This window comes from Miniopterus natalensis, chromosome 9, assembly GCF_054644295.1.
Source record: "Miniopterus natalensis isolate mMinNat1 chromosome 9, mMinNat1.hap1, whole genome shotgun sequence".
In the NCBI taxonomy this organism is placed as follows: domain Eukaryota; kingdom Metazoa; phylum Chordata; class Mammalia; order Chiroptera; family Miniopteridae; genus Miniopterus; species Miniopterus natalensis.
This window is the reverse complement of record NC_142089.1, coordinates 60,006,282-60,029,827: the sequence shown is the minus strand read 5'-3', so window position 1 is coordinate 60,029,827 and position 23,546 is coordinate 60,006,282. Positions and strand designations below refer to the sequence as shown.

The 23,546-nt window shown below is 36.8% G+C and overlaps 1 protein-coding gene across 7 annotated transcripts in view; it reads left to right on the top strand.

The window, feature by feature from the left end:
• ARHGAP29 (Rho GTPase activating protein 29) overlaps positions 1-22,476 on the top strand; it is a 67,498-nt gene extending 45,022 nt beyond the window's left edge. For all 7 annotated transcript variants that reach the window (XM_087820607.1, XM_087820605.1, XM_087820608.1 and 4 more), the window contains 11 exons: positions 6,586-6,743; positions 7,282-7,421; positions 7,681-7,785; positions 10,188-10,286; positions 11,316-11,455; positions 11,789-11,977; positions 12,248-12,385; positions 15,582-15,814; positions 17,390-17,720; positions 17,846-17,954; positions 20,346-22,476. In XM_087820607.1, coding sequence (XP_087676733.1) covers positions 6,586-6,743; positions 7,282-7,421; positions 7,681-7,785; positions 10,188-10,286; positions 11,316-11,455; positions 11,789-11,977; positions 12,248-12,385; positions 15,582-15,814; positions 17,390-17,720; positions 17,846-17,954; positions 20,346-21,235 — 2,532 coding nt within the window. In that variant the 3' untranslated portion in view covers positions 21,236-22,476. The remainder of the gene's footprint in view (positions 1-6,585; positions 6,744-7,281; positions 7,422-7,680; positions 7,786-10,187; positions 10,287-11,315; positions 11,456-11,788; positions 11,978-12,247; positions 12,386-15,581; positions 15,815-17,389; positions 17,721-17,845; positions 17,955-20,345) is intronic.
• Positions 22,477-23,546: the final 1,070 nt, after the last annotated feature.

Below are 23,546 nucleotides of genomic sequence, written 5' to 3'. Positions count from 1 at the left end.
AGCCTTGTATTCCCAGTGTCAGCCTCTCTTGGTTGTGATGCATTGCTCCTTTTATATATTGGTATCAGGGTAATTCTGGCCTCATACATTGAGTTGGGAAGTGTTTTCTCCTATTTTCTGAAAGGGATGTTGTAGAACTGATGTTCTTTTTAAATGTTTGGTGGCATTCTCTAGTGAAAGAAAGCATTTGGGCTCTGAGTTTTCGTTTTCAGGAGACATTTACTATGTCTAGTTTCTTTGATATAGGCCTACTTCAGTTAATTGTTTGTTTTTGGGTGAAGTTTTGGTAGTTTGTGGCTTTCATGGAATTGGTCCCATTCATCTAAGCTGTCAGATTTATGTGCATGGAGTTGTTTATAGTATATTCTCTACCCTTTTAATGCCTGTAGTGATATTCTCGCTTTCAATCCTGATATTGGTGATTTGTGCCTTCTTTCTCTCTCTCTGGTTAGCCTGGCTAGGGGTTTATAAATGTCATTGCTCTTTTCAAAGAAACAGTTTTTTATTTCATTGGTTTTTCTCTCTCTTTTTTAATGTATTTCTGCTTGATATGGGCTTATTTTGCCTTAATTTTTTTTCAAAGTTTATTTTTTTCCATCACCATTTTTCCCCTATATACCTCCTCCACCTCCACCCACCACCCTGCCCACCCCTGCAGTCACCACACTGATGCTTTTGTTTTTAATTACTTAAAGGTGGAAGCTTAGATTGTTCATTGAAACCTCCCTGCTTTTTAAATACAAATATTTAATGATTTAAATTTTCCTCTAGGTACTGTTTATCTACATCCCTCAAATTTTGAACTATGTATTTTAATTTTTGTACAATTCAGAATGTTTTCTAATTTCCCTCGAAACTTTATTTTTGTCCTGTGGATAACATAGAAGTTTGTTAATTTCTTTTTCTGGCTGTCTTCCTGATACTGATTTCTAGTGTACCTCTGTTATGGTGAGAAAAATACTGAGTATGATTTCAGTTCTCTTAAATTTGTTATGGTTTGTTTTATAATTCTGTCTTGATGAATGTTCCAAGTGTGCCCTTGAAAACAGTGTTTATTCTACTGTTGTTGGCAAGAGTGTTTCAGAAATGTCAATAGTTCCTGTCGGTTTATTGTGTTACTTATTTCTTCTGTGTCCTTGGTTTACTTCTATGAATTACTGAAAAAGGAGTTTTGACATTTTCTACATATTGTAAATTTTTAGTTTTATCAGTTTTTGCCTCCTGTATTTTGAAACTGTTAGATGCTTATTCATTAACAACTGTTATATATTCTTGGTGAATGGATCCTTTTATTCTTATGAAATGCCTTTTTATCCTGGTAATTTTCCTTGCATTTTAGTGTACTTTATTTAATATTGCTATAGCTATTTCAGTTTTCTCTTGCCTTATTTTTAGCGTGGTATATCTTTTTCCATTTTCTACTTTTAACTTTATCATTATATTTGAAGTGAGTTTCTTATATAGCATATATTTGTCTTGACTTTTTATTTTTTTAAAGAATAGTTTATTGACTTTTAGAGAGAGAGGAAGAACAAGGGGGGGAGAGAGAGAGAGAGAGAGAAAAACATCGATGAGAGAACAAAACATGGATCAGCTGCCTCATACATGCCTCCTACTGGGGATTGAGCCCAAAACTGGGGCATGTCCCCTGACCAGGAATCAAACTGGCAACCTTTTGGTACATGGGACAACACCCAACCAACTGAGCCGCACTGACCAGGGCTGTCTTGACTTTAAAAATCTATTTTGACAATCTTTTAAGTGAAGTGTTTAAACCATTTATATTTAATGTTAATGTATTTTCAAGGTTTAGGTCTACTGTTTCATTATTGGTTTTCTGTTTGTACTTTATATTTCCCTTTATCTGTCTTTAGCTGCTTATTTTAATTTACATTTTAATTTATCTATTTAATTTACCTAATACAAGGGTAGGCAAAAAGAGGTTACAGTTGTATGTGAATTTATTCTTGTATTATTATTTATTGATTAATTATTGTATTTTTCATATAAATAACTATAAAGTACTTTGTTCCATCCTGTATATATTCCTTTTGTAATAAGAATCTGTCTTTTGAACAAGATTCCCCACATTATTCATTTGCATATTAACTTTTTTGAAGCACTTGTTTAGAGAGAAGTTATAAATAACTTGATCAAGATTGCCTAGCATATAAATTGTAAAGCTCTAACATAAGAAAAACCTGGTTGAATGATGTTAGAGCCTATGCTCTTAAATACTATACTATCTTGATGAATGATTATTTAGTCTGGATTTCAACAACTCCAGAATTAGTATGATGTTTATATTAGCTAAAAAAGATCTGTTTCCTTGTCGACCTTTGAAGTCGTACTGTACTAATATAATTCCTCTTCCACAAGACAACACTTTAAATATTTAAAGATAATTATTATCTTCCTTCCCTGGATTTCCCCCCCATATTAAACATCCCAAAATCTGATTACTTTTTTTCATATAGCATGGTTTTAAGTTCTCTCATGAGCTGCAATCTTGTTTATCTACATTCCTCTTAAAAAAAGAGATGCTACTTGGTGATCCAACAATTATGATTTCCTTTAATTTGATATTATGGGAACAAGAGGTTGCCTAATGTTGTATATAATATATCTTGTGTCTATTAGTGCCTACTAGTTACATGAAAGAAAAGTAAGACAGCTGCTCTCAAGGAGTTTAGCATCTATTTAGAGAGAGAGAACTAACACATCTGAAAAATTGAAAAGCAATATATATCAGTGTATAAAGTAAACTTAGAGTTCCCCAAACTTGAACAAATTCCCAAACTCATAAAAACCACTACTTTATGTAATGTGTAGGGACAGTTTATATAGAGGTTCTACATACATATTTGGAAGTAAAATTTCTTATTAGCTAGAATTCTTTTGAATGGCATTATTCACATTCAGATCCAAGCAGAGAGCAAATCCTGCATCAGTTCTTGATTGTAGATATTATTTTCTAGTTAAGAATCATGACTGTCTCAGATATATGTTTTTTTCTCCTCCATCAAATAATGTGGTCTTTTTGGTGACTTATTTTTCAATACCACCTCCCAAATTGTTTTTATTTTTTATTTATTTATTTATTTATTTTAAATATATTTTTATTGATTTCAGAGAGAGGAAAGGAGAGGGAGAGAGAGAGATAGAAACATCAATGATGAGAGAGTCATTGATCCGCTGCAGCCTGCAACCCGGGCATGTGTCCTGACCGGGAATCGAACCCTGATCGCCTGGATCCTAGGTGGATGCTTAACCACTGAGCAACGCCCAGCCGGGCCCCAAATTGTTTTTAAAAATATGTTTCCACTCTAGGATATATCATTGCGTATATATTGCAGAGAAGACAAAATCATTTGAAATATAAAGATGATAGACTATCAGATTGATTTACTACCTTAAGGAACATACACAAATCAGATTCACATTTCAGAAAAATAGTTATATCATGGCCATTCTTGAATATTCAGAATTGTCTTGATTTATAGAGTATTGAAATATGTGGGATGTAGAGCATAATTATATTTCTAAATGAGAGGAAGGAGAAATAAATGACCAAGTCAGTTACTAAAGACCTAATCAAATCAATGGGCTTTGAAGAATGGGAAAAATGAGAACAAGTTTTGTTTTATTTTATTTTAAGAACCTTCAAGAAAATTATAATTAAAAAAAATACAGGATATAAAATTATATTGAACAAAAATTAATTTTTAGATTATTGCTCATTTATGTAGGAGAAATTTTTCCCATTGATTTGGAATTATGGAAAATTGTACTTCACGAACTGTCAGAAAAATTTGCACTAGTCCATGTGCCAGTGGAGTAACTAAAAATTAGATGTAGATGACAAAAGCTGGACTTAGAATTGGAAGTCCTGTGTGCTTGAGTGAGCAATATCAGAAAACATACAAAAGTACAGTATGACCCTGACTAATAACACTTTCTATTACTATTTGTTTGGTCATTTCCCCAAATGGGGATACTGACAATCCATTGGGGACCTAGAAGAAAGGGACTAAGCTCCTGACGCAGACAGTACATTGGAGGCCAAAAAGGTTTAGAGGCATGATGACTTTTTAGGTACCTGTGAGCCACCCCAGTTAAGATGCCTAACAAGTCCTGCACGACCTACCCCAGGGGGGCCTCACTCTAGCATTTCTGTTCATTGTGGGAGAAGGCTGAATCATTTAGGGAAAAGAGATTTTAAGATTGGACTACCTGTGTATATTATTGCTTAAGTCTTTTATTATTAATAAACACCCAGAGACATTCAGCGCATGAATGTTACTCCAGTCTATTCATTTGGCTTTTCAAATTATTGGTGTTTTTAACTAGGTTCATAAAATGTATTAAAAGTATTAAAAATATATGGTTACCTTTGGTATCAATAGAGTAAGTTCGGTTTACCATTAAATGGAGAATTTCATGATCATAGCTAGTTGCTGGACCTAAGCTTTATCATCTGCAGTTTGAATTTCCTTGGTTCCTTGAAAAAGGAACAAATAAGCTGTTCTGTTAGGTGCACTTTTCACATACTATTTGGGCTGAGTCTTAGTTATCTTTGAGGAATGCCTGTCTACCTTGGAAAAGACTTAGGGGCTAATCGTAAGTTCAACATATCACTAGGTATATCTAGAGCTGAAGAGGAAATGTGACAGTCTTTGAAATAACATTGAGCCAATGTTGGCATTCATTCACATTCCCCACAAAGGAGACAGAGAGGTATTTAAAAATATGTCAGATCTGTTGTACTTTTTTTTCCCTTCTCTTTTCCTTTTTGAAAAATGTACCTTTATTGTTGAGAGTATTACAGATGTCCCCCCCTCCACCCAGCCCCTCCTCACCCCAGGCCTTCACACTATTGTCGGTGTCCAGGGGTTATGCATATATGCATATAAGCTCTTTGGTTAATCTCTGCCTCCCACCCCTCCCCCCTTCCCTCTGAGACCCATTAGTTTGTGCCATACTTCTAAGCCTCTGGACCGGTTTTGTTCGTCAGTTTATTTTGTTCATTAGATTCCACATATAAGTGAGATCATGTGATACTTGTCTTTCTCTGACTGGCTTATTTCACTTAGTATAATACTCTCCAGTTCCATCCATGCTGTCTCAAGGGTAAGAGATCCTTCTTTTTTATAGCTGCATAGTATTCCATGGTGTAAATGTGCCAAAGCTTTTTTATCCACTCATCTACTCATGGGCACTTGGGCTGTTTCCTTTTTATTGAATTTATTGGGGTGATAATGGTTAACAAAATTATTCAGGTTTCAAGTGTACAATTCCACAACACATCGTCTGTACACAGTATTGTGTGTTCTCTACCAGTCTCCTGCCATCACCATTTACTGCCCCCATACCCTCCTCCACCTCCCTCCACCCACCCCACAGCAGACACTCATGTGTCCATGAGTTTTTTCTTTTTTTTCTATTTTGCTCAATCCCTCCACCCCTCTCCTAGACCCCCGAATAGCTGTCCAGGCTTCTTATTGTGGTTTAGATGACTGCCCCCCTTTCTGGCCCCACTTTTTCAATCTGCTTCAGTCATATTGACCTTTCATCTGTTTCTTGAGTGCAAAAAGCTGTTCCCCACTCATTTTGCCCTAAGGTCTTTTGTCTGGATTGGTTTTTTCACTGAAACTTTTAATTCATTCTTTCTTATATCAGGTCTCAGTTCAAGTGCTATTTCCTCAGAAGGGCCTGCACTAATTTACCATTTAAAAGTACCCTTCCGTAAACATATCTGGTCATATTTCATAGCTTGACAATCTTATATAATATTATTAACAGTTTTCACTACCAGAAATTATCTTATTTACTTAATTTGCTCTCTTTGTTTGACACCAGTGTGAGGAGAACTTAAACTGTATGAGGACTGGGATTGCATCAGTTTGTTTGCCATAATATACTCAGTGCCTAGGTTTTTGTGAGCATTAAATTAGTTAATTCATGTGAAGTTCTCAGAATGGATCTGGTATATTAGAAGCTATCAGCTGTTATATTGTTGTTACTATAAGTAGTAGTAGTGATAGTTTATTTACACATTTGTAGAAACTCACTGGAATCATGTACTTTGAATAGAGTACATTCAAGATAATACCTAATTATAAAAATTGAGCACTCTAGGATACATTTTACAAATAAAGCATTTTATAGGATTGAAAAGTGAAAGTCAAAATAATAGTGCTCTGATTAGAACTTCCCCCCACATTTTTCATGTAAAAGTGGAGACAGTTGTGGTCAGATCATTAGAGTACAGAGCTGGGGATCCTCAGAAGTATATTTATCTCCCCAAATTGTGAACCAGTAGGAAACGGGGTTGTGTCTTTGAACTTTCCGGTTTAAAGCCAGTTCTGCTGGAAATGATTGCACCTAGATTGGATGAAAACTTTTCTTTCTCTTCTAGACCTTGCACAGAGTCAGGCAATGTGGTATGCTCACGATGATACTTAGTGTTGTATGCTTCACTGCATTGTCTTTTTCTTGGTGCTGCCTCTTGAAATAAATGCATATTTACATAGCATTCTGTATATCATAAGTTATTTTGCCTTTTGTCTCTATCTGTGATCATAGGTAACCGTTAACCTCTTCCAGATGCAACAACTACAGGCTGCCTCCCTCGCAAACAATTTACAGTCTCTCTGTGATAGTGCCAAACTCTATGACCCCGGCCAAGAGTATAGTGAGTTTGTCAGGGCCACAAATTCAACCGAAGAAGAAAAAGTTGATGGGTGAGAATTAATGTACAGCTGAAATTTTTTTCAAGAGATAAAATATTTATTGCTAAGTTCCTGTCTGGTATAAAGTGGTCTTTTTTAACATTGGCAGAATTAACTTTAATTTTTTCTGAATTTTTAAATATTATTTAAGATATAACTCACTTAAGAGTAAAAAAACTTTGTTTGACCCAGAGCTCAGTTCTTTGAGATTTAGGAATCTTTTAAGAATGGCAGGTCATGGTTATATGTATTTTGAATGTATAGTACACAGATTTAACCTACATTTGCCACAGAGATTATACTAGAAAAGTTGAACCGTGATATGAATTGACTTTACTTTTGCTACTCTTCTTTATTTCAGCTGTAATAAGTATAAATGATTAGTTTTACTCAAACCCCCTTTAGGAAGTTGAATCATGTAATATGGTTTGTTCTTCATATTTAGTTAAATTACTCTACATTCATTAAATTAACATTTTTCTGAAAATAGAATAAAATAGACTGCTTATTAGTCATCCTTAGTGATGAATTTTATTTGGGTTTTCCTTAGGAATGTAACTAAGCAGTTAACAAATAGTTCCCACACTTCTGGATATGGACCTTCTGACTCTTTAGAGGACGTTGTGCGCATTCCCGACAGTTCTAGTAAGATTGAAGAGGACAGATGCTCCAACAGTGCAGATATCACAGGTAGATTTCCACATTAAAGACAGCACTAATTTTATGAAAGATCAGATTTTTAAATGATTATTAAATGAGTTGCAACCCTAGAATTTAAAAATCAGGCCTCGAATTGTAACTTTATAAAGCCGTATTTACAGTTTTAAGCACGATGCTTGTCTTAAACTCAATTATTGATTACGGTTAAAGCAACTTGATTTATCTCATTTTATGTAAGTCAGTATTTTGCCTTATTCCAAGTTTAACTTCAAATATTCTTGTCTTAAAGGTCCTTCTTTCATAAGGTCATGGACGTTTGGGATGTTCAGTGACTCTGAGAGCACTGGAGGAAGCAGCGAGTCTAGATCTTTGGATTCGGAATCTATAAGTCCAGGTATGTAACTGTTTAAGTCTAGCAGTGAAAATTCAGTGAAAGATTAAAATATTTCTTTTGGGAAATATTTTATAACTACCTTATTTTTATAATGAATTGTCTCAGAGAGAGCTCTGTGTGTGTGTGTGTGTATTTAAAAGGAAAAAAATGAAACAAACCATCTTAAATTCACCACCCAGCCTAAGAAATAGAACATTATCAGTAAATTAGGTACCTGTGTACACCTTCTTGATAACATTGTCCATTCCACCAGAACAAACCATCGTCCTGAATTTTGTGACTCATTCCCTAGCCATTTTAAATGTTTTAGCACCTCTATGTAGTTGAGCTTTGACCTCTTCAGTGTGATTTACAGATAGAAACATGCTGTTCTTTTGTGACTTGTTTCATGTGTCTTTTTTATTTGAGATCCGTATTGGTGTAAGCAGCCATCTTTATTTTATGCTATACTTTGAATAGTATTCTATTTTGTGAACATAACTATCATCTGTCTTTTGGATAGTTCATAGTTAATTGCTATAATGAACACTATAGTTAACACTAATTCTTGTGCCTGTGATTACTTATTCTTATTAATTTTTTACAAATGTACTTTATGGGTACTTTGATAGTCTCATTCTCTTTAGAGAAGCAGAGAAGGTGTTTTAAAAGCTCCTATCGTGGCTTCAAAGAGGATAACGTGCTGTGGGTGATACTACAACTAGCAGGAGAACGTAGCACTTGAACCCAGGAGATTTTTACTTTGACATTTTTCTTCTCTACTCCTCTACCAAAGACCATTCTAGTTCTGTTCTTCCTGGTGTTGTACCTTCCTCTAGGACCTTAGCTCTACAGGAGATAATGTTAAGGATTTAACAAAGTCCAGGCATTATTTTTTTAGTATTCTACATATTATAGATATATATGCATATACATAAATCTCTCGAATTTAAGTTAGAGATAATTTCCATGCAGCACTGGCATTTGCAGGTTTACTTTGTGTCCTCCTATAAAACTAGCTCTGTTCAGGGGACACTCTGGAGACGTGAGCCTAAATATTTAACTAAATTTTTGTAATTAGCTTTATAGAAACAATGTGGCTCCAGCAATCCCCAGAAATTAAGACCTGTTCTGGAGAAGACCCTAAATTATTTGGAATCCTATGAGACTTCATGTAAATTAGACAGAAATGTGCAAACTCGGTCACAAGGTAAATGAGTGAAGACCTGAGAACGCCTAGTTTGGGAAAGAGGAAACTTGAGGACATGACAGCTGTCCTTAAATATTGAAAGTGTAAAGGTAGAATGCTTTTGCTTGCTCCTTTAGGGAGAAGTATGGCCTAAGACTAGGATTTATAGAGAGGCAGATTTCTGCTCAATAATATAAAGAAGCCATTTTACAATTAGAATAGTTATAAAAATAGAATATGTGACCTCATGATTTCTCTTTCATTGCCGACACATTCAAAGCAAAAACTAGGTGACTACCTTTTAAGCATATTGTGCAGAGGAATCTTTGGGGGAGAGAGTGTTGGTTTAAATCTTTTATAAAGCCCTTTCTAACTCTGAACCTTAGACAGTTAAAGCTGTGAGTTAAGTGAATTCTTAACTATAACCCTGTTTCTAATATCAGCAGGGAGCAAATGAAAATAAACATCATTGCCTAGTTGGGCTGCTTCTGAACATGCTCTAATACACATGGCCATGTCCTTTGCTGACATAGCTTGCATCCTAGGCTCTCAGCTCCCTGTCAGGAATCATTGTTCCTGGTTCTCAGTCTCTTGTCTTACTGGTAACATAAATATGATTCTTACTATTATATTTCTGAATTTAAATATTTCTGTGTATTTTACAAAGCTGTAGGTTATATTGTATACATTATTTATAGCTTAATTCAACAAGCATTTAATGACAACTTTGCTATTGTGCCAGCTACTCTGTCAGGTATTAGATACGACATGAGTAGAAAATACTCCCTGTCTTGTAGAGCTTACAGTCTCTAACACTATCAGAAATTGACAATTAATTGCCTCATTGGGATGTATGATCCTCAATTTTAAATTTATGTGGAAAAATCAGTTTGGGTTCAGTTTTGTTTTGTTCCCAGGAATAAGTATCAGAATTTCCTGTATCCAAAGTCTTGAGAATGGAAGCAAATTTTTTACATTGTAGCTACTAAAATAGTATGACTGTGTTATTCAAAAGATGTTGTCATTTTTGCCTTTGCTGGGTAGCTCCTTTGGTTAGAGCATTGTCCTGATACACCAAGGTTGCAGGTTTGATCTCTGGTCAGGACACATATAAGAAGCAACTAATGAATGCATCAATTAAGTGGAACAGCAACAACAAAAAGATGTTGTTATTACCCATTTATAAAATTCTACAGTGCATGGTCAGGTAATTATATTCATAATTTTCTTTTAGGAGACTTTCATCGAAAACTTCCACGTACTCCATCCAGTGGAACCATGTCTTCTGCAGATGATCTAGATGAAAGAGAGCCACCTTCCCCTTCAGAAGCTGGTATTGACACACTCTGAATGTCACCGAATCAAGTTCTCACTGTATCAGTTGAATCAATAGCACTGCATAATATTAGGAAATAGTATAATTTAAAGAATTATTTTGCTGTGTATTAAACAGAAGCCATTATAATGACTTAAATATATCAAATATATCCCAACAAGTTATGTACAAGTATGGGTAGATAATAACCAAATGTTACAAATACAAAAAATGAAACTACTTGATCTAAAATGTATTAGCATGGTGCTAAAATAGGCTAGATATTTTGATCTTTCATAAACCTAATCTAGTGATTTAACTGTTAAAAGGGTTGCCATGCATGAGAAATTCTGAAAAAGCCTCTTCAATAGAAATAGAGCAAGGAGTTAAACAGGAAAAGTAAATAAGAGTATTTCTTGAGGACAAGGAAGGTTGTGGATGTTGAAGGATATGAAAGAGAAGTCTTTTACCTTAATGACCTGAATTAGACTCATATAAGTTGGTATTGTATATTTGAAACCTCCAGATACCTGTTTTGGCATCGTTTCCTAAAACAATACAGAACATTTGACCTCCAGCAGGATATTCATATATTTCTAGCTAGTATTATCTATAATTCTGATGACTTAAGAATAGCTTTATCCTTAATGCAGATATGACATTTACCTCATACAGCTGGTGGTCTTTGAAGCTTTTATAAAAGGGTCATTTTCTGAGAATGTGATGCCCCCTATGTAACACCCTTTCCAGCTCAATAAAGGGCATATTAATAACAGTGTTAACTTTCTGATTCTGAAAACATACTGAGCTATTTTAGAAGTATCTTATTGGTTTGGTGGTGATTTTTACTCATCGTTAAAATGTTTGTTAAATGTATGCCTTGTAAAAGATTTCTAAGTTAGATCTCTATTTTGATGTTGTAGACGCAAAATAATAGCTTTTTGTAATATAATATATAAATGATTGCAAATTTTTCAAAATGTACTGTCCTATGGAAAAAAAGGGTCATCTTACGATTCTTGTATAATGATCTCTTTCTATTGCAAGGACCCAATTCACTTGGAACATATAAGAAAACATTGATGTCAAAGGCAGCTCTCACTCACAAGTTTCGCAAATTGAGATCCCCCACGAAATGTAGGGATTGTGAAAGCATTGTAGTATTCCAAGGTGTTGAATGTGAAGAGGTAAGATTCTGGAATTACAGTAGGCCCTTAATGCTTTTGTTTTATACTTTTTAAATTATTTTTACTGATTAGGATCATTTGCAAATAAATTGAACCAAAATGTACCTTCTACAATTTTATATTTCATTTTGCTGTTAAATGTATTTCAGACACCACAAGTAATACCTTTTAAATTCATTATTGTAGTCTTACCACTCTACTTATAGCTTGTCCAGTTGTGAATAGTTTTAAGACAAGTTAACCAGTTTTAAACTATCATTTTCTTTTTCTTTTCTTTTTTAAATTTTATCTTTATTGTTGAAACTATTACAGACATCCTCTTTTTTTTTTTAGTGTCTCCTTGTTTGTCACCGAAAGTGTTTGGAAAATTTAGTCATCATTTGTGGTCATCAAAAACTTCTGGGAAAAATACACTTATTTGGAGCAGAATTCACACAAGTTGCAAAAAAGGAACCAGATGGCATCCCTTTTATACTCAAAATATGTGCCTCAGAAATTGAAAGTAGAGCCTTGTCTCTACAGGTAAGTTGTAACTCTTGACATTTAAATTTTTAAACATAAATGCCTGTGTGATTTGCTCTAATGATAAGAACACTTTAAAGGAAAACAGTGCTCTCAATTTTTAATAAGTAATTTTATTCAGATTTATTTGGAAAATATTACCTTATTTGACCCAAGTTATTTCTGTAATAATAAAAATTGAAAGAGACACATTAGAGATATTTAGATGTCTGCATTTAGCCATTTGTTCTAAAGCAGAATTTTGCAATATTTTCCCCCTTTCTTCTCAAGGGAATTTATCGTGTATGTGGAAACAAAATAAAAACTGAAAAACTGTGTCAAGCTTTGGAAAATGGAATGCACTTGGTAGACATTTCAGAGTTTAGTTCACATGACATCTGTGACGTCTTGAAATTATACCTTCGACAGGTAAAGTCTTTACCCTTAAAAGCTACCATTAATTAGAAAAGACAAAATATGATTTATATTTTGCTGATAACATTTGTTACACATATATACAGTTTACAGACCGTTGGTACACTCATTTCCCATCACCTAACTTAAAGAAATAGAACGTTACTATACTTTTTAAGAGGGTTCTATTTGCCCCTCCCCATTGTAGCCTATAACCCCACCCTAGTGGTCTTTCCTAACCATGTTAATAACTCCCTCTCTTTTCTTAATAGCTATAATACCTTTTGTGTATTCCTAAATAGTGTATTATTAAGTTTTAGAAAACTAAGCAGAAAGCGTAAATCTAGTTGTATAAAGAAAGGCTATTGTTCACATTGTTGTAAGAAAGGTCGATTCAGTAAGAACAGTGTCTAGATCCTAGTCAGCTTTACCTTCATTGGTACAGTATTTTAAAATTGCTGTGTGGAAGGTCAGTGGGCAAGGTCATGAATGCATCCTGGAAGTTCACACACTTGGGGCATCATGCAGAGCTATCCTATAAGCTGGGTTCTGGAAGTTCAGCAGGAATATGGTTGGGGAGTGGGCTACTGTGTATCTCCTCTTTCTGTGCTCACCGTTACACCTGCAGTTTACAGGATTAGGTCCAAAGAAACACTTACATGGGGTGAAGTAAGTGGCCTTTGTGGCTTCAAGGAGCAGCCCATAGAGGGGTTACTGGGACACTCAGCACATTGTCATGATGAGTCAAGTGTTAAAAATGACCTGGGCCAAGCCCAGCTTCCTTCTGTTTTCCCGTGAAAATGCAGGGACAGCATAGTGACCACAGACCTGAACATGGCGCTCTTCAGAGTTCTGCTCTCCAGCTGTCATCCTGGCACCTTTCTTCTCTGCCCTCTTCTCTTTGCTCTGTCTTACTGATTTATTCTTATGCTTTAGTCATGCCCATCTCCTGAGCAAGACAGAGTAAGAGTAAATATTTAAAACCTTATTTATCTGTCTTTATTCTGTTTTCTTAATGGTAATTGGAGCGTGTGGATGATATGGAAGGATATAGTATTTGATGCTGGAAGTTATTTTTTAGTTCAGAATTTTGAAGGCATTTTTTTTGGTTCTCTTTGAAGCCTCAGATCCTTCCTGTTCCCAAGTCTTTGTATGTGGCCCATACAAAGCTTGTAGACCTCATTTTTCTCTCTGAAAGCTTGTAGACCTCCTTTTTCTCTACTCTGAAAGGTCACAGTGCTATGCCTTGATGTGGATGTATTTCATCTAGTTTAGGCACTCCAAGAGCTCTGTCATTCTGGCTACTTGTCCTTTAGTTCTTGGAACTTTCATTTTATTAGTGGCCACCATTTAGACATAGTTTTTATACATAGTATAGTTTTAGACCTTCAAGTTTATCTTCCAAGTTTTTAGGTTTTTTGTGTTTTTTGTTTGTTTTTTGCCTATTTTGATTTGTCTTCCATTGTTGTTTGCTTAAAATGAAAGAGTTGGGAATTGAGATGTCTTTGGAAGCTCTTGAATACATGAAGGCTTTGAAGATTTGGAGCTTTACTGTAGTGTGATCTAGGTGGGCTGTTTGAGAAACACCTGGTGTCTGCATCTCTAGGTCTCTATTGGGCTGGTCTGATACCTTAGAAGAGGGTCTTTTACTTCCCAGAGATGTGGTGTCAGACTTTGGGAGTCACGTAGGGTAAGAAGGTTCTAGGATCTCTGCATTTAGCATGCATACAGTCACTGAGTTCCTGTTTTTAGATAATTGCTCACCTGCTTCTTGTGCTTGACATTGCCAGTCCAGAGAACCCTCAGTTTTGCACTGCTCAGAGAAGAAATCCCAGACTTCTGGGGAAGAGGTTGCTCAGGAACAAGGATCTGGAGACCTAATGCTTCTTGGCTCGCCCTCCCTCCTTTAGAATCAGAGGACCTCATGCTGGCAGTGCCTGAGTTCCCTTAGGATCCTGTAAACCATGTTGGATCTCAGTTTGGAATTGCAGCTTTCTCAGGCCTTCTAAGTCAGCACTTGTTTATCTGCTCTTCAGCTTGTGGAATGTTGCTTCTGGCTCCGTTCATTCCTGTTCTCTCAGTTCTGTGGGCTTAACTGTATTTCAGTGAGGTTTTGGAGAAAAAGAAATTAGGTACAAATGTTGGACCTGCCAGATTAGCCCAGGAAACTATTGATATCTCTATAATCATATTTTACAGGATTCTCAGCTGAGAAATGGAAACAAATTACCTTGGAATGACTGTGAATCTCAGTTAATCATCCTTTATCTCTTCTAGCCAGTCAGGGAAAGGAAATGAATGGGGTCCAATACTATCAGCTCTTACTCTGTCTCAGGAATAGTGTTGAACCAAGACTTCAGTGTGGGAAGCCATACTGAAATCTACAGTTTTAGAGATTAGCCTTTGTTTTACTCATATACCAAGTGGGAAATCTGAAACTCCAAGAGGTTAAATTACTTTCTGCAGATCCCGCAGTGGTAGAGGTAGAAATTGATCTCAAAGCATCCCCTCTCTGGGACCAGCAGGAGAAACTGGATAAGCAAGTGCCTGCCTCACCACAGATAGTATAGGGCATCAGCTAAGTAGAGATACACTGTATTTTCTGTCACTGAGCAGTGGAATTATTGAAGTGAGTTATGCCAGTAGACAGATCAAGGTGGCATACCCTTTGATAGTTTGAGAGAACTTTTTCTTTTCTCAAGTTGTATTTAAAAGTTAGATAAAATGTTGACAGTTTCTTTCTTGTAAGTCATATTATCTTATGCTAATCTTCACTCTGATTTAAGTAAAACACAAGGACCCTATGGAATTTTGCTCTGTTTCTCCCATACCAGTAAAACTCAGAGTATAAGCTTTTCCTAATTAATTTGACTTATTTTGTATATCATCCTGGGTTTGTTTCAATAAAACAGCTAAAGATCATGCTAACTTTGTGACAGTAATGAGTGTAAGGTTTAGAGTTTTACTGAATATCAGCTCATTTTTAATACAGATAAAATTTATGGTATTATGTCAGATTCACTGTATAGATTGAATCTGTAGCAAATGTATGTACATTTCTAAATGAACATATTGACCTTAAGTCTTGTTGATCTAAAGGGGCATGTTAAACCATTCAGTAGCTATTCAGTAGATTATTAACAGGGGGAGGGGATGGGAAGAGGATTGGACAGGACAGTATGACATTTCTAATATATTTTTATTTCTTTAGCTTCCAGAACCATTTGTTTTATTCCGATTGTACAAGGAATTTATAGACCTTGCAAAAGAGATCCAACATGTAAATGAAGAACAAGAGACAAAAAAGGATAACCTCGAGGACAAAAAATGGCCAAGTACATGTATAGAAATAAACCGAATTCTTCTAAAAAGCAAGGACCTTTTAAGACAATTGCCAGTATCAAATTTTAACAGTCTTCATTACCTCATAGTACATCTTAAGCGGTAAGAACTTTGTATAAGAAGAGCATCCATTAGGGGATGGATAATTGATCAGGTTTTGTTTTTGTTTTTTAAAAAATTGTAGTAAGCCTGGCTGGTATGCTCAGTGGTTGGTCGTTGACCCATGAACCAGGAGGTCGTGGTTCGATTCCCAGTCAGGGCACATGCCCTGGTTCCGGGCTCGATCCCCAGTGACGAGTGTACAGGAGGCAGCCAATCAGTGACACTCATTATTGATGTTTCTGTCTCTGCCTCTTCCTTCCTCTCTCTGAAATCAATAAAAACATACTTTTAAAAAATTTTAAAAAGATTGTGGTAAAATACACGTAACAAATTTATCATCTTACTCATTTTTAAGTGTACTTACAGTTCAGTAATATTAAGTACATTCACATTATTATGCTATTGGTTGTTTTTTCTTTAATTTACTGATTTGGGGGAGAGGGGAGAGAGAAACTTTATTTTTTGTTCCCCTTTTTATGCAATTATTGGTTGATTCTTGTATGTGTCCTGACCTGGTATTGAACCCACAACTTTTGCTTACTGGGATGACACTTTAACCAACTGAGCTACCTGGCCAGGGCTGTGCTATTGTTTTTCAAATGAACATTGCATTTCTAATATGTGTTAGGGAAAGGGAGATAATGAATGTATTCACGAAGCCAACATCTTTCCTTTAGATGCCTTCTATGTGCGAGGCTCTGGTTAGGGAAACAGGAATGAAAGCATAAGGTTTCTGTCACCTATTGTGCTTGTCAACTTGGGGACTAGAACTGGAGACAAATGTGATGCAGCATCAGTTGTGAATCAGAGAAGGTAGCCCTGAGCCAGATTTGAAGAACTAAATAGTGGTTTGGTGGCAGAGAATGTGCAGAAGGCATTCCTGAAAGAGGGTAACAGACACACAGATGTAAGGGATCATTTTGCATTCGGGAAGTGTTAAGTAATTTGGTTAGGCTCGGATGTAACAAGCAGTAGCAGGAGTGAGCTACATAGAGGCCTGGTAAAGAAAATCTTACATACCTAGCAGATGAGTTGAATGTCTTCCTTCTGTACCCACTGAAAAATTTTGAGCCAGGAATTTGACATGCTCAGATTTGCCTGTCAGATCTTTCTGGCAGCAATATGGAGAATGGTTTGGAGGGGAGGCCTTTACTCCAATTACGATTTTCTCGATAGAAAAGATGATGAGAGGTTGAAGTAAAGCCAGAGCAGTGGGAGTGACAGTAGAGCAGAGAGATCTTTAGGATGTAGAAATCACCTAGGCGTAAAGACTAGTTGTGGGCAATGAGAGAGAATTTGACAATGATGTTTAGGTTTCCAGCCTAAGGACCTGCAGCTTTGAAGGTTTTTTTTCCCCTGCTGATAAAACTCTAGTAGTTCCTTCTACTTACTTAAATTTTACCTGATACTATGAAACCCAACTCTGTGTGTTTTCAACATTTAATCAAATAAAATTTTTTTTTTCTTAATCTTCTACAACCTATTTTTTCTCCACGCTTCCTAACCCATAGTTAACTTCTCTCAAGGAAGTCTGACAGGCAGGTCTCATGCAGCTTTCTGTATTCTACTCTGCAGGGTTGTGGATCATGCAGAAGAAAACAAGATGAACTCCAAAAACTTGGGGTTGATATTTGGACCGAGTCTCATTAGGCCAAGGCCAACAGCTGCTCCGATCACCATCTCCTCTCTTGCTGAGTACACAAATCAAGCGCGATTGGTGGAGTTCCTCATTACTTACTCCCAGAAGATCTTTGATGGGTCCCTACAGCCACGCGATATAATTGTGTGTGGTACAGGTGGTGGTGCACCACAGGCAGATCAGGGCTGTGTTCTGAAGCCTCCGTTATCACCGGAAGAAAGAGAACCAGAACATTACATGAAGTCACTGTTTTACTCTTCAAAGGAAGTGAGTTTTGACCTTTGTGGAGTTGTGTTGGAACTTCGTAGTGTTTATGTTAAGTTAAAAATCTTTGAACTATTTATTGTGGGATGTGTTTTGCTTCAAGTTTAAATGTTCTCTCCCATCAACAGGATATCCATACTGCAGACAGTGAAAGCAAAATTCTTGAACCAGCTGCATCATTTGAGGAATCAGAACAAAAGCAGAACGCATTAGAAAAATGTGATGCTTGTCTCATTGGTGAGTGGCCATGTAAAATACTTAAAGCTATGTCAGTAAACCGTGAATAAAAGCCAGGGTGAGTGGGGATGAGGGAAGTCAGAGAAGGAAGCTTCTTCAGTAAATGAATCTTGCTAGCCATGAAGAAAGCTGTCCGCGAATGTATCTCACTTTTAAGTGAATATCATTCTTCAAATAGTCTTTCTAATAAACATAGGTGTTTGTGTGCTCTTTCTGAAACTTTTTCTTGTTTTTATTTTTGCCATCAATTACAGTCATGGCAGAAGTGTGTTGAATAGTATGATAGCTCATTAGCATCTCTGTTACTATGCATCGTTGTGTTGATCTAACTGCCCATAAAGGGTCAACCAGACTTCTAAAATTTTTTAAATTTAGGCTCCTAAAACTCCTAAATATTTTTTCAAATGTTTAACCTGTCACCTGCCTTTCGCACATTAAGCACATATATGTTTATGTCTTTTTTATCTCCTTGACTGCAGTCATTTTATTCATTGTAGGATAATTTTAGTTGCAGTGATTGGTAACTATCAAGCTGGTGGAAAGTCTTCCATTTATTACTGTAATTCTATACATCACTAGAGCTAAATTCCAATTTTTAAAAGTTTAGCCATATGTGTTAAATTTCATGTTTAATCAAGTAGCAGTGACATAGCCTGGCTGGGTCTCAAAAGTAGGGGGCTGACATTCACTTAGTACCGGCCTGCTTTCTGCTGAGCACTGTGCTTATTGTTTGATTCCATTGATCTGAGTAAATCTTCGTAACAGTGCTATAAAGTAGGTGGTATTAGCCCCACTCCCCGTAGTCTAATAGTGCAAGAGAGATGAAATCATTCCAAAGGTCATGCCCCTAATAAATCACTCAGTCTGTATTTGAACCTGTGTTTGTGCTTATTTCACTATCCTATGATCTAGTACTCCCAATTAGAATAGTTATAATAATAAATGTCATTTGTGAGTGTTTATTACATAGCAGATAATTCTAAGATTTTTCATGATTAGATCATGTAGGCCACACATAGCATAGATACAGTTATGATTCTCTTTTGGCAACTGAAGAGACACTGAGGGACAGTGAGATTGCCTTGCCCAGTGCAGAAGTGGTAGAGCTGAGCTAACCCCAGCAACTGGACTTTGGAGTATGCACTCTTAGTCATTAGGCTATGAGTTTTCTCCTCAGAACTTAAGAATATACTTTGATGGGTGCCTACAGCCCGACCACAATGAGTCACGTTCTTTAGAGTGAACTGTAAATGTGGGGATGGAAAACAACAGTGTTGCTTTGGAAACCCTGGGAAGAGAGATGGGCAGTCTCAGATAAGGAGGAAGGTTAGATGAGATGGCAGCTGACAGTGATTCTGATGGGCACCTGTCAGCAGACCGCTGCCCAAAAGAGCATGAGCACAGGGCTGAAATTCTTCAGAAATGGGAACTTTTTAAGGGAAGACGCAGCAAAAAGGTACAGGGTTTAAAGGAAGTGAGGGTTCTAGTTTGCGAAAACATGGACCATGGGTCCAGACTTGATAGGAGAAGAAAGTAAGTCTGGGAGTAAACAGTAAATGGAGTGAATGGCATTTTTTCCTTAAAGTAAAACTATTGAACCTTAATTGGACAGAATGAATGTTATAGTACATTTATTAATTGATCAGATTGAAAGACATCTAAGGCATTTCATATAATAGCTCTCACTGTGGGCTGAGCGTAACTGAAAAGCAGATTTAGGGAGTTGGCAAAAGCATTGGGATTCAAGGGCACATCTATATCTGGCTGGTCTGTAAATTGGTGTAACTTTTCTGAGGTGAATTTACCAATGTCTGCTTGTTAAAATTGTGACAGCCTTTTGACCCAGCAATTACTTATTTGTTCATGCATGGCACATAAAAAAGTTCAGCCCAGCCGATATGGCTCAGTGGTTGAGTGTTGACCCATGAACCAAGAGGTCCCCAGTTCGATTCCCAGTCAGGGCGCATGCCTGGCTTGTGGGCTCAATCCCTGGTGGGGAGTGTGCAGGAGGCAGGCGATCAATGATGTTTCTCTCTCATCGATGTTTCTATCTCTCTGTTCCTCTCCCTTCCTCTTTCTCTAAAATCAATAAAAGCGTATTTTAAAAAAAAGAAGTACTTCAAGTGGTGGGGGTTTTTTGTTGTTTGTGTTTTACCAACCTGCAGTGGATTTTGTAACTTTATTATATTGATTTAGGTAAATATAAAATTCTAACATTTTAATTCAGAGTCCACCTTTAAACTCCTCTGCACAAATAACTGAGAATAACTTGGAAAATATGTGTAAGACCCTTGTTGTTTGGAGAGCATGTCTCTCTGTAACTTATTCAGATTCTTTTGCTAACCAGGTGCCAGGAAGTTTGATTTTTAAATAAATCTGTTTCTTTTTCAGACAACAAAGTGCGTTTGCTGGTTGACCACGAGCTTGAATCAGCATCACAAAAGATGGAAGATTTTTATAAAACTTCTAAGCCATTTCCTTTGAAATCCAATAGGGAAACAAACAGTGTTGTTGAGAGGTATACTCCAAGGACCAAGATTAGACCTGTAAGTTTGCCCGTTGATAGACTGCTGCTTCTTGCAAGCTCTCCTCATGAGAGAAATGGCAGAAATGTGGGAAATGTAAATTCAGACAAGTTTTGCAAGAATCCTACCTTTGAAGGAGTTAGTAGAAAAGACACCCCTACTATTTGTTGCAAATTTGATGGCTTTGACCAGCAAACTCTACAAAAAAACGGAGAGAAACAGTGTGAACAAAATAACCTAAATTCAAAGACTGCAGTGATTGCACCCAGTACACTCCAGGAAGGAGGAGTGATGACGAGCATCAGGGTTGTTGGGGACCATCAAGTCAGTGCCACCCACCCCAGTAAACCATACACAGAACCAGTCAGGTCAACAGTACAGGTGTTGGAGAGGCGGTCCTCTGACTCCTGCTCTCCTGCTCCTGTCAGAGCCCCCAGAACACTGCAGCCCCAGCACTGGACAACGTTTTATAAACCACGTGCTCCTGCTGGTAGCGTGAGAGGGGCTGAGGAGAAGCCTGCAGCATCCTCCCCTGCAGCGCCTCCTGGCGCAGCTCGCGCTGCTCAGGGGCATGTGCTGAAACCGATTCCAGACTCTGAAAGCACACCAGCCTGTCCCGGGCAGCCGACGAGCAAGCCTAAAGAGAACTCTGAGGAGCTTGGCCTGCCCGAGGTGCATCCCACATGTCAGAGGCCAAGGCTTAAACGAATGCAGCAGTTTGAAGACCTTGAAGATGAAACCCCACAGTTTGTGTAGAGTTGTCGAAATTCAGCTTTTCTTTTTCTGTTTTGTTTTGTTTTGTGGTATCGTGTTTGTTTTGTGAAAGATTTTTTGACAGGGCCTTTTATATAGGATTGCCAAATCGTGGATTTTGCGTTTTGTCATTGTATGTGTTACCCTGTGTTGGTTGTATTGAATGGTGGAATGTTTCAGTAGGGCCACATCTGTGTCTCACTGGAATGATCTGTATTTTTGAAGTTGTGAGTAAGTAGGTGGACTCATATTTTTTAAAGTTAAGTTGATTTTCCCCATGAAATGGTCCATTTAAATGCATCCCTAATATATGATATAGTTCTCAACTAATAGCTGCAATTGGGAAAACTCAGCTTTATTTTTTGAAATGAAACTGTGCTTATTTATAAAAGGAATGTTTCTGAATGCAGGTGCCTGAAAGATCTTTGTTTAGTATGATTGTTTTTTTAAACACAATTTTATAGTGCATTTTTGACCCTTGTGCTTTTATGGTATGTATGTAACCTTTTGTCAATTGGCAGTTTACTTTCTAATATTTACGTAATGGCCAAAAGGCTTGCAAATCTGTATTTAATTGCATTTCAATTAATTGCCAGATTTACAAGTAGTAGATGAATTATACCCAAAAAATGCACTTAAACCTATTTCTAAATTGTATAGTGCAGTTATGTCTCATTTGATTTTAGGTGATTTTAATACATTTAAGAGTTTTTTACCTTTTGGCTTTGTTCTGCATACACTTTTGTTGTCCAACAGTTCTGAACCTTTTGGTATTTTATATAATGGTCCAAAAAGTGTTTTAAAATTTAATGCATTTCCTCGTGATACTGTCTTGGTTAAAAAAAAACACCAACACAACATTTCTTTTGTATGAAATGTTTTACTTGTGAATAATTTTATGTACTTTTTCTACCTGTACTTTTAACCATTGACAATGTATGTTTCATCAGAATCGTGCAGAAGATTTATTTAAGTTGATTCTAAGTATAGTTCAGTAAGCCTCGTGTTTGGAACGTGAGAGGAGGTATAGAGGATTGGATATATTTCATGTATAAAATTCCCAGTTTTTAGAACTAGTGCAGTTCTTTTATTTTCTGGGTTTCATCATTTTGCCTAAAAAAGGATATAAAAGGGACAAAAAAAATAAAATAGCCTCTTTTTGTATGTGTGAATTCTGTTTGTAGTAAATGCTTTTGTATGACCATATTATACTTGATAAAATATATATATATTAACCTGTTAAATTATTTCAAGTTCTTGTGGCTTCTCTGAAAGCGTTGCCTCTTAGAGTGTGAACCTTGACGCTTTATTAACCATTGGCTTAGTGATCAACACTTGGGCTCTTATGTCCTTTGACTTACTACAACATGGAATGCATTTTACGGGACGCTGTTACATAGTTTTATATAACAAACCCTTTGTGCTGGGGCTTTGTTTTTAGTTGTCATTGTAGAAAATATAAAAATTGTATTGCTACGAAAACCTAAAAAGAAAATAAGGGTCAAGAGTTATTGAGCCATCTCTGTCTGCTAAGTCCCTACATAAATTATTTCAAGTTCACAGCAGCCTATAGTGAGTAGGAAAGTATTTTATTGTTCCTGTGATACAGACAAGGAAACTGAGGCTTAGTTAGATGACATGCTCTGGGCTCCACAGGTGTAACAGTGGGTCACATCTCAAACACAGGGCTGTCAGATGCCGATGGATAGTGCTCTGAATGGCTGTGTAATTGCTAAGTAATAATATCAGGCAGTGTTTAACAGTATAAAATTCGCCTTTTGGTGGCATTAAGTACATTCACATTGTTCTGTAACCATGACCACTGTCCATCTCCAGAACTTTCTCATCACCCCATACTGAAACTTAAAATATACTTTTAAACTCTGTCGGTTTTCTTTTACGGAATTGAGACAACCCAGTGAAAGGATATGTAGTCAACTTGCCGCTCTGCTTCCCCTCACTGAAACCTCACAAGCGAGAGCTCCACTTCCGGGCTTTTTCTGCCTGCAGGGCTCTCTGGCATCGTGTCCAGCTCAAGCTGTTAGTCTGTAGACGCTCCTTAGTTTCCTAGGGCATTAAGCAACTATCTCCTGAGAGGATGTTGCCGTCTCTGGAGAACCCGGGACATGCACTGTGCCCCGATACCCAGCAATGTAGTGGCAGTCACTGGCCAGGAAGCTGTTTTATGGCACATGGAATGAATGAGCCAGGGAAGGGGCAGTGGCGGGAAGTCCCTCTAGAGCTGCCAGACCAGAAAGCTTTGTGGAAAACATATTGTTCAAGTTCCCAAGAAGTCATTTGTGAAGGGTTGATA